This window comes from Acartia tonsa, chromosome 11 (genome assembly GCF_053477335.1).
Source record: "Acartia tonsa isolate MP-2025a chromosome 11, ASM5347733v1, whole genome shotgun sequence".
Classification (NCBI taxonomy): domain Eukaryota; kingdom Metazoa; phylum Arthropoda; class Copepoda; order Calanoida; family Acartiidae; genus Acartia; species Acartia tonsa.
The window spans coordinates 12,385,233-12,404,208 of NC_137270.1; the positions used below are offsets into that span (position 1 = coordinate 12,385,233).

General features: G+C 32.7%; 2 protein-coding genes across 12 annotated transcripts in view; both read left to right on the forward strand.

Moving 5' to 3' along the window:
- Nucleotides 1-11,541, forward strand: part of LOC145331029 (uncharacterized) — a 19,535-nt gene extending 7,994 nt beyond the window's left edge. The window contains exons 10-17 of one of the 11 annotated variants that reach the window (XM_080175640.1): nucleotides 265-491; nucleotides 793-939; nucleotides 1,207-1,413; nucleotides 2,424-2,556; nucleotides 7,902-8,116; nucleotides 8,383-8,664; nucleotides 10,430-11,299; nucleotides 11,418-11,541. In XM_080175640.1, coding sequence (XP_080031766.1) covers nucleotides 265-491; nucleotides 793-939; nucleotides 1,207-1,413; nucleotides 2,424-2,556; nucleotides 7,902-7,954 — 767 coding nt within the window. In that variant the 3' untranslated portion in view covers nucleotides 7,955-8,116; nucleotides 8,383-8,664; nucleotides 10,430-11,299; nucleotides 11,418-11,541. Of the gene's footprint in view, nucleotides 1-264; nucleotides 492-792; nucleotides 940-1,206; nucleotides 1,414-2,423; nucleotides 2,557-7,901; nucleotides 8,165-8,369; nucleotides 8,665-10,429 lie in introns of all 11 variants that reach the window. The other 10 variants (XM_080175638.1, XM_080175639.1, XM_080175631.1 and 7 more) reach the window with 10 other exon arrangements.
- Prx2 (Peroxiredoxin 2) lies at nucleotides 11,473-16,877 on the forward strand. The gene is made up of 7 exons (XM_080175649.1): nucleotides 11,473-11,602; nucleotides 12,447-12,499; nucleotides 13,808-13,887; nucleotides 14,612-14,686; nucleotides 15,571-15,670; nucleotides 15,811-15,933; nucleotides 16,341-16,877. The coding sequence occupies exons 1-7, from the start codon at nucleotides 11,563-11,565 to the stop codon at nucleotides 16,455-16,457; spliced, it is 588 nt and encodes a 195-aa protein (XP_080031775.1). The 5' UTR covers nucleotides 11,473-11,562; the 3' UTR covers nucleotides 16,458-16,877.
- Nucleotides 16,878-18,976: the final 2,099 nt, after the last annotated feature.

The following is an 18,976-nucleotide window of genomic DNA, read 5'->3' on the forward strand; positions in this document are numbered from 1 at the left end:
ACATTGAATTAGACAGGGAGAAATAAAATAAATCTATCCAGCCCCAACTGTTACGGTTAGCAATTTTTTTCTAGTATTTTCTAGCTTAAAAATTGACAGTAACCAATGCAGGCATATAGGTTTGTAACAGATGAAGTAGGTAGATAGTCAACAAAATAAATCATATGGAAAGATATAATAGATGATATAGATTTGTTAGAAGAACAATAGGGCACCTAGGTAGATGCAAAATTAAGACAGACTTTATTACTTTCTTCTTTCCAGGAAAACCCTTGGAAAAGGTGTACACCTGTACGCTTGCCTCCAACACCAGCCACCCAACCACCGCCTCAAACAACATACAAACAGTACAACAACAACAACGTAACAACTCTCTAATAGCAAGTAATATTAGCACCAGTGGAGCGGGACAAACTTTGTCGACGGCGAATGCAATCAACACGGCAAGATTGGCGTCGGCGAGTAATGGCGGTTTGATAAACAAGCCCACGGTGAGTTGAAATATTTATAAACAAAATGTATCCCAATCTAACCTGATCTGTATAAGTAAAAAAAATACGAGAAAAATATGGGTATAATTTTTATTTTTCTCTAAAACAGGGCCTTGGAGTCCCCGACTTTGAGGGATACTACCACATTTTTGTTCGTAAATTGCTTTTTATGATAAAATGAAACAGTAAATTGTAATACAAACTGTAGCAATACTTTAATATATAATACTTTTTCTAAGAAATACTAATCTTAACCTTATATAATAAAAATAAGGCTGAAAATAAGATTATTTTATCCAAGGTGAACTTAAGCGCGGCGGTAAAACGGCGGCGTGAAGATGAGGAGTCGGTGGTTAATGGCGGCTACGGCGCTCCAACCACGCCTACGGACGTGGTAGAACAGGCTGCTAATCTGGATATTGACGATTTTGTCAATAAGTATCTGAAGGTAAAATAAAATAAATCCCAAATATCATGTTTTCAAAATGTTTTTTCAATTTTGTTTTTTTGAATATCAGCCAAATAATATTATTGAACATATATTATTATTAACAGAGCCAAATATCTTCAAAAAGCAGAAAGCAATTTAGTAGCAGACGAAAATGGTCTCCACCACTACTGGAACCATGTTGAGTACTAGTAGTCTGGATTATCCATCTATACTTATATATTTATTATTTCAAGTGTGAATAAAATCTGATCTTGTAAACTCTAGGTGTATTATGAGGACCAAACGAGCGTGGGGAGCGGCTCCATGGGCGGATCAAGTTACCTGGACGACGAGAACCTGGAGGAATTCGGGCTGGAGGTGATTGCAGACATCAAGTTCCATCCCAGCGGCGGCGGGTGCGATTCTTTCTGGGGGGAGGGAGCATCCTCCGCGTGGGACAGCTCATCAGACTCGGGGGATACCAGGTGGAAGGTAAGCAATTTACATCCATAAACACAGGGATCTGGCAATTGGCGATAAATTGATCTTCAACCCCCCCCCCTCTATCTCTCTCTCTCTCTCTCTTGCGTAATAAATTCTGCTAAACAACTTAAAAGGACTCTCCACAGAAAAATCAACTTTGGATTTTTGAAAATCTAACCTGAAACTATTAGGTATTCTCTGTTCAATTTTAGGCATTTTTTGTTTTTGTGGCATCGCGATCGAAGCCCTTTGAAAATTTTGTCCGCCGCCTATTTGTACTGCCGCTATAACAATATATACTACACTTTCCTCCACTCAATATGTGTTCGCCGCTAAAGAACATTTGCTCCATTGCAACCGGCCGCTCTACGATTTATCCTCTTCCTTGACTGGACAATCCTGCCGCCTCCATTTTGTGTTCGCCTCCGCCAAATATAACCATCTTTTGCCGCAGTTGCCGCATTCATCGCCCTTCTCCGCCACTACTCCGCTATACATTGCGTACGTAGCTATACACAACACCCCCAGCCTCCATTTAATTTCTGAACAAGGGAGAGGGGAGCATGTATTAAAAAGCGACGTACAGCGGAGTAGCGGCGGAGAAGGGCGATGAATGCGGCAACGGCGGCAAAAATAGAAGCTAAAAATCACTAAAGCAGCACAAATTAAATGGCGGGAGGATTCACTTAAAGGAGGTAAAAAATTTCAAAGGGCTTCGATCGCGATGCCACAAAAACAAAAAATGCCTAAAATTGAACAGAGAATAATAATTTCAGGTTAGATTTTCAAAAATCTAAAGTTGATTTTTCTGTGGAGAGTCCTTTTAAGGGGATTTGGTGAATTTTTATTAAGATGAGTGTTAAAGTTTTAACCACTAATAATTAATATTAATCTACAGAAGGGTTAATTTTGTTTACATCAATTTATCGACCATTGCCTTATACCTATATCTCTGAGAAATTATAGTATTGTGACATTTCTCCAAGAAAATAGCTTAGAACCATGTATATCTGTAATAGGACTATGATGACACTGACTTGGAGCTGGGAACTTGTAAGCTGTTGGAATACGAGGAGAGTCCGTACACAGGTACGGAGCAACCATTCAATAATCTCTACAGAGGCTTCTGTCAGTTCTGCACCCTCAACTCTAAGGAATTTATTCACTTTACATTGATTTCTTTCATTTTTTGGTTTCTGATCGCATCTTCACGCATAAACGCTATGTAGTTTCCCATTCTCGTTCAAGGACGTCCAAGCTTTTAATTAGAAGTGGGGTAAATCTTATGTATTTTCTAAAATTTTGGGGTTAGCAACGGGACCCCATAATTTGTGTTTGGAGAGGGGGGGATTAACACCTCTTTAGCCCCCTTCCCCCCGGGACGTGTCTATTCTGGAAAGGTTTGTCGTATACTTATTTAATGCAAAAACAAAACTTCAAAACATTTTGTTGTTTAATACGATTACGTCATATTTTTAACATTTGCATTTTGTGGTGAAGAAAATTACTTATGTTTTTTATAAAATCATAAGTTTAGTTTCAATTACAACATACGCGTGACAATATATTATTTCTTTATGTAATACTAGCGGCTTCGCCCTTAGCCTGTAGGGGCTGTGCCCCTTGAGGTGATCAAAAAAAAATGGGGGGGATTTTTTTTGTTTTTTGGGGGGTCGGGGTTGTCCCACCCTCCAAGAAAATAGCCTAAAACCACCACAGGACCAATAGGTTTATACCCTGAAGAGTAGAATCCGATCGGTTCAGTGGTTACCGAGATCTCAAGGGACGGACGGACAGACAGACAGACGGACGGACAGACATCATTCTACTTTGTATTATAGAAATATTTTTAAAAAATCAAAACATTTTTTTAACAAAGACAATTATGGCCTTTAGTGGAGCAGCTATAAGACAATAAAAAAAACGATTTAATTGAAAAATGTTCAAATATAGATACGCCTCTTATTATAGATAGGAAGTTTTTTATTTTTTGTCGCGCCAAAAAAAGCCTAAAAATATGAAATTCCGTTTCTATGGAAAAATTTTGAAAATTCCCATTAGGAAAATCCATCAATTTACTTCATCACGAAATAGTGTTTTATATGCATAGCAAAGTCATACATAAACATTTACATTTTTTTATCAATTTATTTGGAACATTTTTTTCATTTAAAAAAGTTATAAGTAAAATTCAAAATGAATTTTTTAATAAATTTTAGATGTATTAGGGAGGTTGCACCGCTTAGGATATTATTTTACCCATGTTTTTCACGCTTCCCGAATTTTGAGCTAATGTTCTCAATTGTGCAATTTTTAGGAGAACTTTACAAAATATGTATTGCCCGACATTTTTTCAGAGATTTTTACTTATATTCATACAGTAGGACCCACGAAAAAGTATTTTTTAGGGTTTACAGCCCTAATTTCTCAATGTATCATCAAAAATAGCATATATCCGTGTTCTCTGTACATTTCCACACAAGCATATATAAAAAAATTAATTTTACCTCCATTAACACCAGCGATTTTTAGAGCTAAAGTTTTGAAAAAGTGACTGAGCAAAAAGTAACTTTTAACATGAAATGTATTTTCAGCAAAATTAAGATAGAAATCCTATTATTTTTGTTACTAGCTGAAACTTTATACAAAAAATGAAATAAAAAATTTAGATTTTAAGTTGAAAGGATTTTTTTACACATATAAAATTAGCTTCTTGAGTTTTTTCTTTCAACTCCTCCTCTTTGAAGGCAAAGATTTTCATCATTATATACAATATCTTTTAAAATCTGGTTCGATTCTCGGAAGTGTATTATAGAGAACCCCAAGAACATTGATTTTTAGGACATATGTAGCACTTAATTTTAAAAAAAAAAATTTAAAAATCCTTTTAAAATATTGCTAGAATCCGGAATCCGCCAAAAATAAGAATCCGGAATCCGCGGGAATCCGCCACTTTTTTTGACGGATTCTTAAAGAATCCGGAACCCGAATCCGGCCCAAAAATTCGATGGATTGCCATCACTAATTTTTTGCCATTAAAAATTGATAGTTTTTGGTGGAATAAAAAAGAAATAATTAGTTAACTTGTTTTTCTTTGTATGTCATTCTTCAGATATCAGAAAGACATAATATAACCATCCAAAAATTATGAGAAACAAAAAAAAATTTTTTTCTCAGTCACTTTTCAAAACTTTAGCTCTAAAAATCTCCGGTGTTAATGGAGGTAAAATTAATCTTTTTATATATGCTTGTGTGGAAATGTACAGAGAACACGGATATATGCTATTTATGCTGATACATTGAGAAATAAGGGCTTTAAACCCTAAAAGATACTTTTTCGTGGGTCATACTGTATGTGACGGATCAAGTTACTTAAATTCAAGTTTTTTAGCCAACTCATTAAACTTTGGGTACCATAGTAATTTATTGCGCAAAGTCCTGTTCATCCCTCCCTGTATATTAAAAAAAACATAAACTATTTCTTTTGACATATAAGAAGGTTCCTAAATAGGTGTTGCTTGCCCTCATAAGGTCTTATATTAATTAGGTCTTATGAAGCAAACACCGTCTTCTAGTTTGGTGGATAAGGGAAAACAATGAAGTCATTAAAAACCTAAACATTACCTATAGAAGTTAAACGATTAAAATTGTTTATTATTGTCCCTCTCATTGTGTGTAAGTGTGGGTGTATTTTTTCATGAATGCTTGGGGCGCATTTATCACGAATCAGGCATTAAAAAAAAACAAGAATGACATCATTCTTACAGCGACAAGTTTACAACAAAACAAATTCAATGATTTAAATCTGAAGTAAATGTAAATCAAATGAGTTATGCTTGGTGTTTTTTGTATAGTTAACTAATGAAAAACTTTCACAATGGCGTTATATTTTACTACTATTTTTTACACCCATAGAATCTAGGGTACCTGTATTCGTGGGGGGGGGGGGGGGGTAGGGAGAGACAGGAAAATAGACTAAAACCACCCAAAGGCCTAAGTGAAGCTTTTCTAAAATATTTTAATTGATCGGTTCAGTGGTTTAGACAAACGTAAAAAAACTTACTACTTCAAAAATGGATTATAAATGTAAGATCTTAACCAGAGAGAGACGGGACAATAGGCTGATTATTATACTAGTCCCCAAAGTTTTATAATAATGTTTTCTTATTTGTTTGCTTAACAACTTTAGGGATTTTACAGAATTTTTTTATTAGTTGGTTTATTAAGTTAAGTGTTCAAACGTTTCACCCGTTAATTTTGATCTACAGAAAGGGTAATTTTGTGTGTCATCATTGTACATTTATCGGCCATTGTCTTATCCCTTTGGATCCCTGGATCTTATGTCTTAATGTTCCATTTTACATAAGCGAGTTCTATTGTAAACATTTGTTTTGTTTTAAGAATAGGAAATTGATCTACCAACAAAGTTTAGATAATGCCAAAAAAAAATTCTTATCTAAGTAAATGTGTTGTCTATGGACGATGCGCATAATGCCGCAATTTAAACAATACTTCTCGTACATTCATGTACGGTTTCATTAGTCTAGTTTGGTCAGTTTGTGAGAAAGGTTATCTGACTTTTATCATTTTATAACACTTAATTTTTATATCGTAAGCTTCTTATAGTTTTCAAAATTAGAATTAAAATATTAAGGTACTGAACACAAAATAGTTCTTTTTACAAACCAAATAGCAATTATGTATTTTGGTATAAGAAACTTTGCTTTTGTATTGGCAACTTATTCAGTTGTCATGGAATTTGACTTTAGAGTGTTGATATTATGTATGTAGACTTATTTAGTGTTCATAAAAAATATTTACATTTTAAGATGTTTTAATTAAAAAAAAATAAGTTAACACCTAATAGTCGTATAAATGTATTTATACTTTCAACTTATAGCTTAAAATGATTTATTTTAAATATAACTTTACTCATAAAACTTTTTTGTTACTTCTATGAGACGCCAAAATTTTCACAAAGTCTAGAAAGAAGACGCTGTTTTTAAAGTTTTAAGATACACTCTAATTACATTATACTATAGCACATCACATCTGAAATTTTACTGTGATTTTCAGCTTGAATTAAGTCAAGAACCCGCGTATAAGAGTACATGCTAGTTAGTTGCTATAACAATAGCAAGAGTACAACATATTCTCTCTTATTTTACCGGCTCTGGTACATTTCCTAAGAGCACTTTCTTAGTCTTGTTACGAATATTAGTAGATGTTGATCAAGTAAATACGATTATTTTAAAAGAATTGGTGTTTTATTTTTTTTTCATAACTCTTCCAGAAAATGTCTGTCTTTATACCTACCATTTTTTGTATAAAGCGGTTTTACTGAGTAATTAGGGTTTGTCAGTTTGTTTATCTTTACGTCGCATTCCACTGTTACCTTTTGAAGTAATTTTGTTGATTTTATATAAATTACTGTGCTAACTTATTGACAAAATAGTCTTATTCTTAAAATTTCCACTTCCTCTTTATTATCATCTTAAAGATAAAATGAATAGTTTTCTACCCACTTTCATTATTATTGTACATGAAAACTAGTTGGTTATCTTAATATTGAGTCGGTGTACTTTTACAGAGGAGGAATAGTTATTCTTAATAACAAAATACAATTAAGTTTTTTTCATCATTTAATATTAATACTAAATTTAAAATATGAAATACTTTTTGAAGCTTATTAAAAATCTTTTAAAATTTATGTCTCTTGTGATTTTAAATTAGATATTATAATTTGAAACTTGGCTTGTATAGTTTTTATGGATTTATATTACTTGGATCTCACTAGATTATCATGTACTCTAATATAGTGAAACTTGAAGCTTGCTAGAATAACGATTCGCCCATCTATACCCCTCCCCTCTTACCGGATGAACAATAATAAGTGATTTCTATATTAGAAACCTAAATTGACTACAATTTTTCCCCTGTCATAATATCCACGTATATTCTATTTCCATTATATTTTTACTTACTTAATTTCTGAATTGATTATAATATTATTTTCCCTTGTATGTTTTGATATTAAATTAGATATTAGGATTTGAAACTAGATTTGTTAGTTTTTCCTAAGTTCTGAATTGATTATAATATTATTTTGAACTTACACTTAAGTAAAGTGTGAATTGTAATTCTATTATATAAAGTAGTAAGCGTTTTTTTTTGTCTGCACCGAAGGATCTCGCTAACCGCTTAACCAAAATTGTTTTCCTTTACAGGAAGCTTCTTATAGGTCCTGGGAAGGTTTTAAACTATTTTTAGAGAGGGTGTCTTCACTCCCCTTCCCCCCCCCCAAATATTTTTTTTAACTCTTTTGAAACTAAAATTTAAATGGGATAAGGTCGAATTTTCCCCCTCCTACCAGTGCCCCTAGAGGCTTCTAGGCCGCTAGTTAGATATATTTCAAGTAAAAAACAACCTGGTATTTATCATAAAAGCTTTTCCTACGCTACATGAAAGAAATCAAAAAGTGAATATATAATGTTATTAGTGTATTAACTGCCATAATTATTCTTCGCCACGAGAAATTGGATCAAATTGAAGACAAGCGACAGAAGAAAAAAAATAAAATCAACCCTCGCAGCATAAAAATCCGCAAATTTTTCTATGCCCAACAATCCGTCTTTTTTTTTACATGATTGGATAGTAGCAAGAATAATCAGGAATTATTGATAAAAAAAAATTAAAATGTTCTCAACTCAAAGTACAATTTTAAAGACTTTTCTGATTAAAAACATGTTTAATATGCTAAGTAATAGTCTTATGCAATGATTTTATTCAACTTTTTGAGGGTCTTTTTATAAGGTTGCATTTTTGTTTACGGAATTGAAATGTAAAACATTTCAATTTGTCAGCTGATTGAACTAAGTTCAAGTAAAAATTCTTAATTTATTTTAATTTTAATAAAAAACAGAAATGGGAAGAAACTAGTAATAAATGCCTTTTTATATTTATAGGGACATTTTTTAGAGTTGATACATTTTTCTATATTTGTGTATACATGAGAAAATATTACTAACAGTGTCTGTTTTATATGTATGTTTAGTTGAAAATCAATATATATCATATTAATATATATTTTAAATCTTTCGGCCCTTATTTTTGTACCTTGAAAAAAAAATCTATCATTTTATTACCAATCATCTTGAATTTTGTACCTGTATTATGAAGAAAAATAATTTTTGTGTATGCCTTAAGTTTTTTTTTTACATAAACTAAAATGAAAGAATTGTGTATGGTATACTTGAGCAGGTGTGTATGGCGTTTTGTACCTTTTGTGTAAGGACATTTCTTTCAAGGATAAATTGCCCCCAGTTTTACTGAAATGAAACTATCCTACAGATATGATCAACTTTGTAATTTATCTGGGTATTAATGGATACCAATTTGTATTTTTTATTTTTGTAAATTTAATGGTTATTGGACTACAATTTATGTAAGGAGAAATCTTTATTTATGATCCTAATTAAAAAAGCTTTTTAAACAATTAAAACAGCATAATCCATTTTACTGCCCTATTTTCTAATCTACATATTTTGATAGGAAAAATGATCCAAAACTAATTTAATGACCCCAGGAATAAAAAGTTACCCCTCCCCCCTGAGATCAAAGTGCAATTTTTTGTTTGGTGATATGATATGTAACAACTTATTAATTTTATATAAAAAAAATGCTACACGAACTCAAAATAAGTATTTTGCCAACATTTTTTTTTTCTTGGCAGTACGTCGTGATTTTACCAAAGTATTATTTCATTTTCTTTCAAAAATGAACCCTTTTTTGATTTTTGTACATTTTTAATGAAAAATGCGGCATAATCCTGTATTCTACAAGTAAGGCAATGAATACTAACCTCTGACGTCCTTTTTTTCTAATTCTGTCCTTATGTAAGTAACTAGTAGCAAAAAATGACTTTTCTGCAAGAATCCTCAGACTTAAAGAAAAAATGAGGGCTTTTATTTTTTTTACTTTTAGAATAAGGATTATTGCTAAAATGCCTCTAATTGTAAAAATAAAACTTTCAATAACCTTTTTCAAGGCATCTTATGATCATAAAAATATAATTTTGCCAGTTTGTGTCAAAGTATTAAAGAATCAAGCTAAATGTTAAGAGCTTATTCTTTTATCATACAAAAATAAATACTTAACCGCAATTTTTATCAATCAAATGTCAACTTTAAATTTCTTAGCTTTAATAAAGGAAATAGTTGAGTTATTTGAATTTTTAAGTTATGAGAATCTCTATAAATAATGTATTATATTAATCTTATTTATAAATGTACTAACAAAAAAAATACTTAACATGAGATTCTCTAAAAAATAAAAAATAAATCTACAAAAAAAATAAAGTGACACCAATTTCTGCACATTTTTAAATAAGGAATCAATAGATTTTTTAAGTATACCACATGAAAAATAATAAATCATAAAGAAACTAAAATAAAATGTTAATAGAAAAAAAATAGATTATTAATAACTTAATGGTGTCGCGTGACAAAACAATAAACAATTATAGATTCTGCCAAAATGTGCCCCGATTTCAACAAAAGAAAAATTCCGGGTCATCATTTTATCATTTCTTAAGCAATCTATAGCGTGATTTATGATTGCTTGTAAGCAAACTTTAAGAGAAATTACCCTGTAACTTTATTTGGGCATATTTAGGTTCTATCTATTTTGTAATATCTAGATGAGTTTTTTACTAGTTTTTTACTAACTTCTATACAGCCAAGTACAGAATCCAGCTTAAAATAAGGCAATCATCAAACAATTTTATTCTTCAAAACAAATTGTAAATTAACTTTTTTTTACCAAAGAAGTGGAGATGTAATTTTTTTAGTTGCCTTATTTTTGGCTTTTCGTTGTACTGGCTTTTTCTTACTATATACTCAATGTTTAGGATAGGAAAAATCCATAATACATTTTTTTTCTCATTAAAGTGGTTTCAATAATTTTTTTAACCACGCCTATAGATTTTTAGTAAGGTATTTATGATTTTTTTGTATTTTTAATTTAGACACTTATAAACCTAAGGCATATTTATCCTCATAAAACATAAAAAAAAACATGAAAAAAAATTGGCATTATAATCGTTGTATATTATTACTTAAAATAATAATAATAATAATTCTGATATGTTTATTGTGTTTTTGTAATCCATTGTCAGTTGTTTAAACATTTTGTATAGTGCTCCTCTCCCAATTATTATTATTATTTCATTTCTATATATTATTATCTCGGCACAGGGAGCAAGCTTCTTCAAAATAATTGGTTATAAAAAGAACAATAAGATTCATTTACTGAGGTAAAGGGAATTTTTTTTGATTGTGACACAGAAACAGCTCACAATTCCAATTGAAATATGACGCCATATAATACAAATAACCAATGTTAGGTCAGTTAACCAATGGTAAAATGTATATTGGCCTATCATTGATCATTTGTATTTTATGGCGTCATTTTTATTAGGTACTATAAGCTGCTTCGTATCACTTAGCATTATTTGGTCATAAAAATCATTTCAATTAAGATCTGATCCTCTTATAACATTTTCTAAATATACATCTTAATATTTAATTGTTCTATTGTTTATGATTATCAGAGAAGCGTTCCCTGTTCATGATGATAATTTATAATGTGTAAATACTTCAATTACAAAAATAAACCTGGTTTTTATGTTAACATTGCCTTCTTTCATGTAATCTTTCTTTTTCTATCTTTAGTTTTATTTGTAACACATTATTTGGGTGAATTTTCACAGAGAAAAATAGAAGAAAAACAATCCAATTTAAAGTATTTTATAAAAAAAAAATGTTTTCTAGTGGGCCAGGGATAACTTTAATATAAACTTAATTAATGTGTTAATGGGAATAAGGACTTATATTCAGTAACTTCAATCGATTACAATCTTATTCTTTTATTTTGATACAATTTCCTTCCATATGCAATTATCTTGTCAAAAGAGTTCTTTTTACACAAACCTTACAAGATTGTAATCGATTTAGATTGTTGAATATATGTCTCTATTCCTGTGTGTTATATACCTAGCCTAGCAGCAGTAGTTACCCCTATTTGTATGGATTTTTCATACTTTTACTGCATTTAATAATAATTTCCAGATAAACAAAACTCCTTCCTTAATAATAAAAAATGGCTCTGCAACCCGCTATGCCCGCACCCCACTTCAAGGGTAAGTGTTTTTGTTTTATTTGAATAACGCAACTTCTCGATAATTACCATATTCGTAAACAATTTGTTTACGCTTACCATTGATTAATTAATTATGATCATAATTATGTCTATGAAAAAGTATTTTTATGATTTTACTAGGGCATTGCAATCGATATATTACTTGGATGTTGTACCAGATTTTCAAGTACTCTGATAAAGTGATGCTGGCAGCTAGCCAAAATAACTATACCCCCCATCCACTCCCTTTACTCCTTCCCCTCCTACTGGATAAACGAACTTACTAATAAATGAGGTCCATATTTTATTAGTAAGCCTAATTGATGTCAAAGGGGGGGGGGGGGGAAAGTGGTGACTCTTGCCACGACATACCAGCAATTTTATTTTGGGTGCTACTCCCTTAGTTTTAGAGATATTTGGGGATTGGTTTTAAGGGGAAAAATTTTTGAAAAAAATAACATTGTCTTAAATGATTCCAAATTGCCTAATTCGGCGAGAAATGCAATAAAAAAATTTTTGGGGCGGCGGCGGAAAATGGCGGTGAACGGCGGGAGCGGCGTTCCCGCCGCCGTTTTTTTTAAAGATACCAAAACTTGGGGTAATTAGTGACCCAGCCCAAAAGATTTTAACCAAATATCTCTAAAACTAAGGGAGTAGCACCCAAAATAAAATTGCTGGTATGTCGTGGCACGAGTCACGACATTCCCCCCCCCCCCCCCCCCCCCCCCCCATCACCTGTCAATATATCAAATCCATGTATGTCCTATATTAATAGGTCAAATTGACTTCACAAGAATTCCTAATATTAAGAGTGCAACAATTTAACTAAAGATTATTTTATTCAGGAACCGCTGTCGTCAACGGTCAGTTTGTTGACATTGATCTTGAAGACTATAAGGTGAGTAAACTTGTTACATAGTAACCTCTATACAACTCTGATACATATCTTAAACTGAGGTGGGTTCTTTTTTTTTAATTTAGGGTCGCTGCTCGCTTTTGAGGCAAAATTATTTTTGTAAAAAATACTCCAATATCGCATAAAAAATCTACACAAATTAAATAAAATCATAAGAAGGTTTTTAGTATAGTATAATTTTTTAGAAATACAAAATGGTTTCAAAAAAAAATCTTATTTACTTTTAGCTTGTGTAATCTTATCTATTGAATAAAAAGTTACTCATCTTATTGCATAATTGCACTGAAGTGAGTTTTTAAATTACATACCTACCTAACATAAATAATTTCACGGCATTTTCGCTTAAGATAACAACGACGACTTTGTATTTTGAATATATTATATAGTACCAGGGGTGTATATTCTGCACAAAATTTATTTTTTTTCCCCTGCTACAAAATTTTTTATTTTTTTTCCCCCCTAGATTTTTCTTTAAAAGTAGGGGGGGAAATAGGAAAATATTTAAAGAACTCTATAGGTATTTTATTTATTTTATCCCTCCTACCACACATTTTTTTTAACCAAGGAGGGGGGCGAAATGGAAAAAATGTTTTCAGTTTTCTAAATTTTTACATTTTTTTCCCTCCAACCACTTATTTTTAATTTCCCCCCCCCCCCGCCCCCTGAGCCGGGGATCCCATGCAGAATATACACCCCTGTATAGTACACGCGGCATTTTCACGCTGTTTTGGTTACTGGTAAATCATATCAAAGATTACCTACAGAAAGAAAAAATTTAACATTTTTTAGTCACTTGAAAACTCACCTCTGTACCTACATTATTCTAAAAACAAATATTACGATACAAATAATGAATCATACATTATAAATATACAAATATCATTAAAGGGGGGAGGCGGATATGCCACTTATTGAAACCAAAAGTAAAACGTGCATGATCTCAGCCCATAAAAGAGTTACAACTCTAATATTATATATCTATATAAAACTGAAGAAACGGCGGCGGAACCGCCGCTTCCGATGAAAACCGCTGAACTTATTTTGCCTTTTCTACCATAATAGACAATTTTAATCATCTGAGATAAACTTTTTTTTCCTGGGTTAATAAAACTGGTTTTGATTTAATGATTTTTATTTAAATATTCGTGTAAAAATTGTCTATAAGTCGATGCTTTACATGATTTTTCAGTATGACAGAGAACCAGAACTAATCTAGCGATAAAAATCGTGTTCGAAGCTATACTAAAAGATTTCACAAGAATTTTTTCTAAGTTTTTTTTTTATTTTCAGGGCAAGTATGTTGTCCTGTTCTTTTATCCATTGGACTTCACCTTTGTTTGTCCCACTGAGATCATTGCCTTCTCTGACAGGTACAGTAATATATTCAGGCTTAAATTTCGGACTGCTGGTTGGTCAGGAATATGCCTTTGTTGGTTGATGTATGTAGAGTAGAAGGCGGATATAAAAAAAGGGGAGGCGGAAGTGACACTTTTTAAAACCAAAACTAAAAGTCAAATGAACTCAACTAAATAAAGAGTCACATCTCTTAGATTTGACATGGCAGTTGCTTTAAAGAGGTACAATATGGAACTTTGAAGAAATGGCACCGGAACCGCCGCTCCCGCCGAAAACCACCGTTTCCCGCCGAATTTATTTTTTGCTTTTTCGCGCCAAATTCAAATATAAGGAACGACAGGAAAGTGAAAGGCTGCTACTGCAGGAGAATGGAAATGTGGTTTTCAATAAATTTTCACTTTAATAATAATTGGATTTTGGACCTGATTCTAATGTACTCTGATAAAGTATTAGCAGCTGGCTTAAATAACGACACTCCCTTTACCCCATCCCCTCCCCTCCATGTTCTTCTATTTGATGGTTGATTTTTTTTATTACACACAATCAAAACACTTTTTTACACTAGGGTGGTGTTACCATATCCAAAATATTTATAAACCTTCCAAAGTCCAATGAGAAGATACATTGTAAAGGAGAACCATATCGGTCAAGTGGTTAACGAGTTCCTTCAGTACAAAAACAGACACACTTACAGACATCCAGTTACTATTGTATTATAAAAGGATTATTTCTGTTAAGAGCTGAGGAATTCCGCAAGATCGGCTGTGAAGTTATCGCCTGCTCAACTGATTCTCACTTCTCCCATTTGGCTTGGTAAGTCAGTTTTTTTTTAAGGAGGGAGGGAGGGATGGGACATTGGACTGAAAATCATCTGCTCTCCAAAAGTTCTGTAAACATTCGTTGGCATATAAAACTTTGGTTGATTTTGATTGGGTTATACAAATTCGCATCGTCAAAATTTTTCCACCCCTAACTTTAATCTATAGAATGTGTATCATTGATCATTGTTATTGTGGATGTACATCAATTTATCATTGTCATATCCCTTCAAATCTCTTTTTTACATTCAATGTTATTTTAATGAAATGACAACCAATATCTAACTCTTACCACCCTTTAACTATGGGGGGGGGGGGGATTAATGCAACCATCTCTTAATCAGTGAGCAAATGGCACTTAGAATTCGAATTTCCATCTGAAATTTTGCATGAGTAATCCTTGGTAGGTCTATTTTCCCTAAATCGAACAAAAAGTTGGAAAAGTAACGGCTGGCGGCTCAGCCGTTTTCCCATTTTTTGGATATCTATATTGCAAATTAGTCACGAAACCTATCTTCACATAATACTCTTTTCCACTCCAAAACGCTATCAAACAGTTCTAGACAGTAGCTGTTGGTACTAGAAGTTTTGAAAATGGTTATTGCTATCATTTAACATGAATTAAACCAAAAATATGTTTTAAAAAGTTGATTCCTACGTAATTGATGATGGATTTACCCTGAAAATATTAACGTTCTAACTTTTTGTTCGATTTAGGGAAAATAGACCTACCAAGGATTACTCATGCAGAAGTTCAGATCGAAATTCGAATTTCAAGTGCCATTTGCTTACTGATTACGAGATGGTTGCATTAACCCCCCCCCCCCCCCCCCTTTTTTTTCATTACTTCTCTGTTTGTGAACATCCTTGTCTTTATAGGATTGAGAAGTCAAGAAAGGCCGGAGGTCTCGGTGAAATGAACATTCCTCTCCTGGCTGATAAATCTATGGTCATCAGCCGTGCCTATGGCGTTCTCAAGGTAATGAGTTATAGCGCAGCCTCCAGCATCTTGGGAACCCTTTCCCCCTTTAGTGGCTTTTCTCTAATGTTGTATCTCATTTCTATACATGATAAGTAAAAGACAGACAGATAATCATCCTTAAATACTATATTTTTTAGGAATCTGATGGCATCAGCTTCCGTGGCCTGTTCATCATCGACAAAGACCAGGTTCTCAGACAGATTACTGTTAATGATCTTCCTGTGGGTAGAGATGTCGACGAGACTCTACGTCTTGTTCAGGTATAGTTGCACAGGGTTGTTTATTTTCAAACTCAGTGGAATTTAAAAGGGAAACTTTCTGCAGCAATATAAATTCTCAAACAAAAGGGTATTTTGTTGAGGCAAACTTGTGTTAAAATTGGCATTTGGAAGTTACCAATGGGAAATAGGTATGAACGAATTAAGTGGGTTGGTAAAAATATTTAATCATTTGCCATAATCGTAGTTCATTGTTCTTAATATTAAAGCATTTTATGTTGGTTACAGGTATTTAGCAATTGATCGGATCTTTTTATCAGATTATTTCGTTAGTCTTTAAATTAAGAGGTAGGATGGAGGGTACTTTTATTTTAGCCAGCTGCAATTATCACTTTACCAGAGTACATAAAAATCTAGTGCAACTTCCAAGTAATATTATATTATTTCAGGCTTTCCAGTTCACAGACGAGCACGGAGAGGTGTGCCCTGCAGGATGGAAGCCCGGTAAGGCCACCATGAAGCCTGACCCCGAGGCCAGCAAAACATACTTTGAGTCCAACAACTAAAAACCTCCATCAAACGCTAAATGTGAAGAAGAAAGTTTTATTTTGAATTAGTTTGTTTTTCTTTGTACCTAATTGTTTACAAATAAAACAAAGCATTTAATTTTAATAATTTCAAAATAAAATTCTTAACTAGAATTGAGTAATTTTTGTTCTTACACATTTTAATACCTCATAGCACTTTTTATCCTCTTGTAACGAATTGCAATATCGTTAGGTCCTAAAAAAGACAAAAAATGTTGAAATGTATTTTGAAGTTAATTTTTATAAAGGGTACAAATTAAGAAATAATGTAACATCATAGAATTATTTATAAATACTTAAAAGAACCAAATAATCCTCAACTTAACACCAATGATATATTGTACTCGTAAGATTTATTTTAAGTTTTATTTTTATCACTGAATAAAGGTTTAATTTTCATGATTGTGTTTTGTTTTAATATTATAGCTTTCTTTGTGTATATCATGTGTTTGATCGTTTGTTGCTTATGCTTATCAGTCGTACATTAATAGTTATTTATCACATCCTTTCCGCGGATATTAAAATAAAAAATTATATGTGCAATATCTCTGTAATCCAGCGTTTAAATACACTCCACATAACCTCAGTTTTTAAAGACACCTTCTTCACTTTGCTGTAAGAAACTGAAAAGTTTGGCAATAACATAAAGTCATACCTATATTCCATGATTTTATTTAAAACAAAATCCTTCTTTCCAGGTATAAGGTATAACCAACAAGCGAAAATAATCTAAAATAATATTTGGAGGGGGGGGGGGGGGCAAATGGAGATGTCGTCAATTTTACGATGTGTTGCTCCCTAACGACAGCTGAAAAACACGTATAGGTTTCGTTAATTTTTTCCGAATTAATTCCGTTAGTAAATTTGAAGGGGGGTGTAAAGTCGGACCATCACCTCCAAGCCTGGTGCACCCTGGATAACCAACTGACGATGGCCGTGAAGCTGTGATAGGTCTAGCAAGCCAGCAGTGGATAACTATATGCTCAAGATTTACGCAATCAGCCTCGAAATTATGGACAGACCTACAGGACAACGAACCCGGACCGGACCAAGACCTACGACTACATGTTTTTTGGAACTATCAACATTGGCACTTTTAAAGATAAGGCAGAAGAAATTGTACATAGCATGACACAAAGAAATTTACATATACTTGGACTTGCTGAAACAAGACATGCAGGCAGCGGACAAAGAAGACTTCATGATGATTATGAATTATTTTACTCTGGTGACCACTTAAACACAAGACATGGTGTAGCTATTATTTTACATCCTGAAGTCAGCAGATTAGTGGAGAAAGTTATTTATGTAAATAACCGAATAATAGCTATTACTTTAAACTTCAAGAGTTATAAAATCTCCTTTATACAAGCTTATGCTCCACAACAAGGACGCCCACAAGAAGAGAAGGAGTTATTCTATGAACAATTGCAAGACACTTTTGACACACTACCTACTGAAAGTGAAATTATCATCATTGGAGATCTAAATGGACATGTTGGAAGTATCAAGGTGGAGAATGTCATAGGGGACTTTGGAGTTGGTGAGAAAAACGTGGAAGGTGAAGCAATAATTGATTTCTGTATTAGAAATGGCCTTTCTGTTATGAACACGTTTTTCAAGCACAAGGAAGCCCACCAGTACACTTGGTACAGGTACAATTCTCACGTTGGTACCTATGATATTAAAACTCAAATTGATTTTGTTCTCAGCACCAGAAAATCAATTATCAAAGATGTTAAGTCAATACCATCAGAATCTCTGGATTCAGACCATAGACTGGTGAAGGGTAAAATGAAAATACACCTTCCTAAGATTGAAAAAACATCTGTTAGAAAGAGAGTGAAAATTGGAAATATTAAAGAAGCCGCTGATGACATCCAGCAAGCTATCAGAGAAAATGCTGATAGTATTAAAAGTAATGATGTTGAAGAATATTGGAAGAATCTTCGTGACCATCTCCAGGATATTCAAGAAAACATCATTGGTATGAAAAATGTTGGAAAGACAAAGAAAAAGAAAACTGGTTGGTGGACAGATGAAGTTAAATTGGAGGTTGATAAGAAGAAACTGCTCTTTAGAAAATGGCTAAAGGAACGTACACCAGAAAGCAGAGAATCTTATGAACATCAAAGAAAAACTGTCTATTATACTAAAAAGAAAGCCAAAGCTAATATGTGGACGAGTATTGGCAAAGATCTTGAAAATGATCTTAAAGGCACAAGAAAACTCATATACAGTATGTCCAAGAATTACAAAAACAGAAACGAAGATAAACCAAAGAATGCTACTATTAAAGACAAGGATGGAGACATTGTAACAGGCGAAGAAAATGTTGCTGCAAGATGGGTGGAGTATTTTGAAGACCTGCTAAATGTAGAAATTGAGGATAGTGTAGAGGGTGGTGAACATGTTAATGAGAGCCATGCTGAACCTGAAATTGACAATTCTGCTAACCCAATCACAATGGAGGAGTTGGAAAAGTCTTTGAGGTTAAC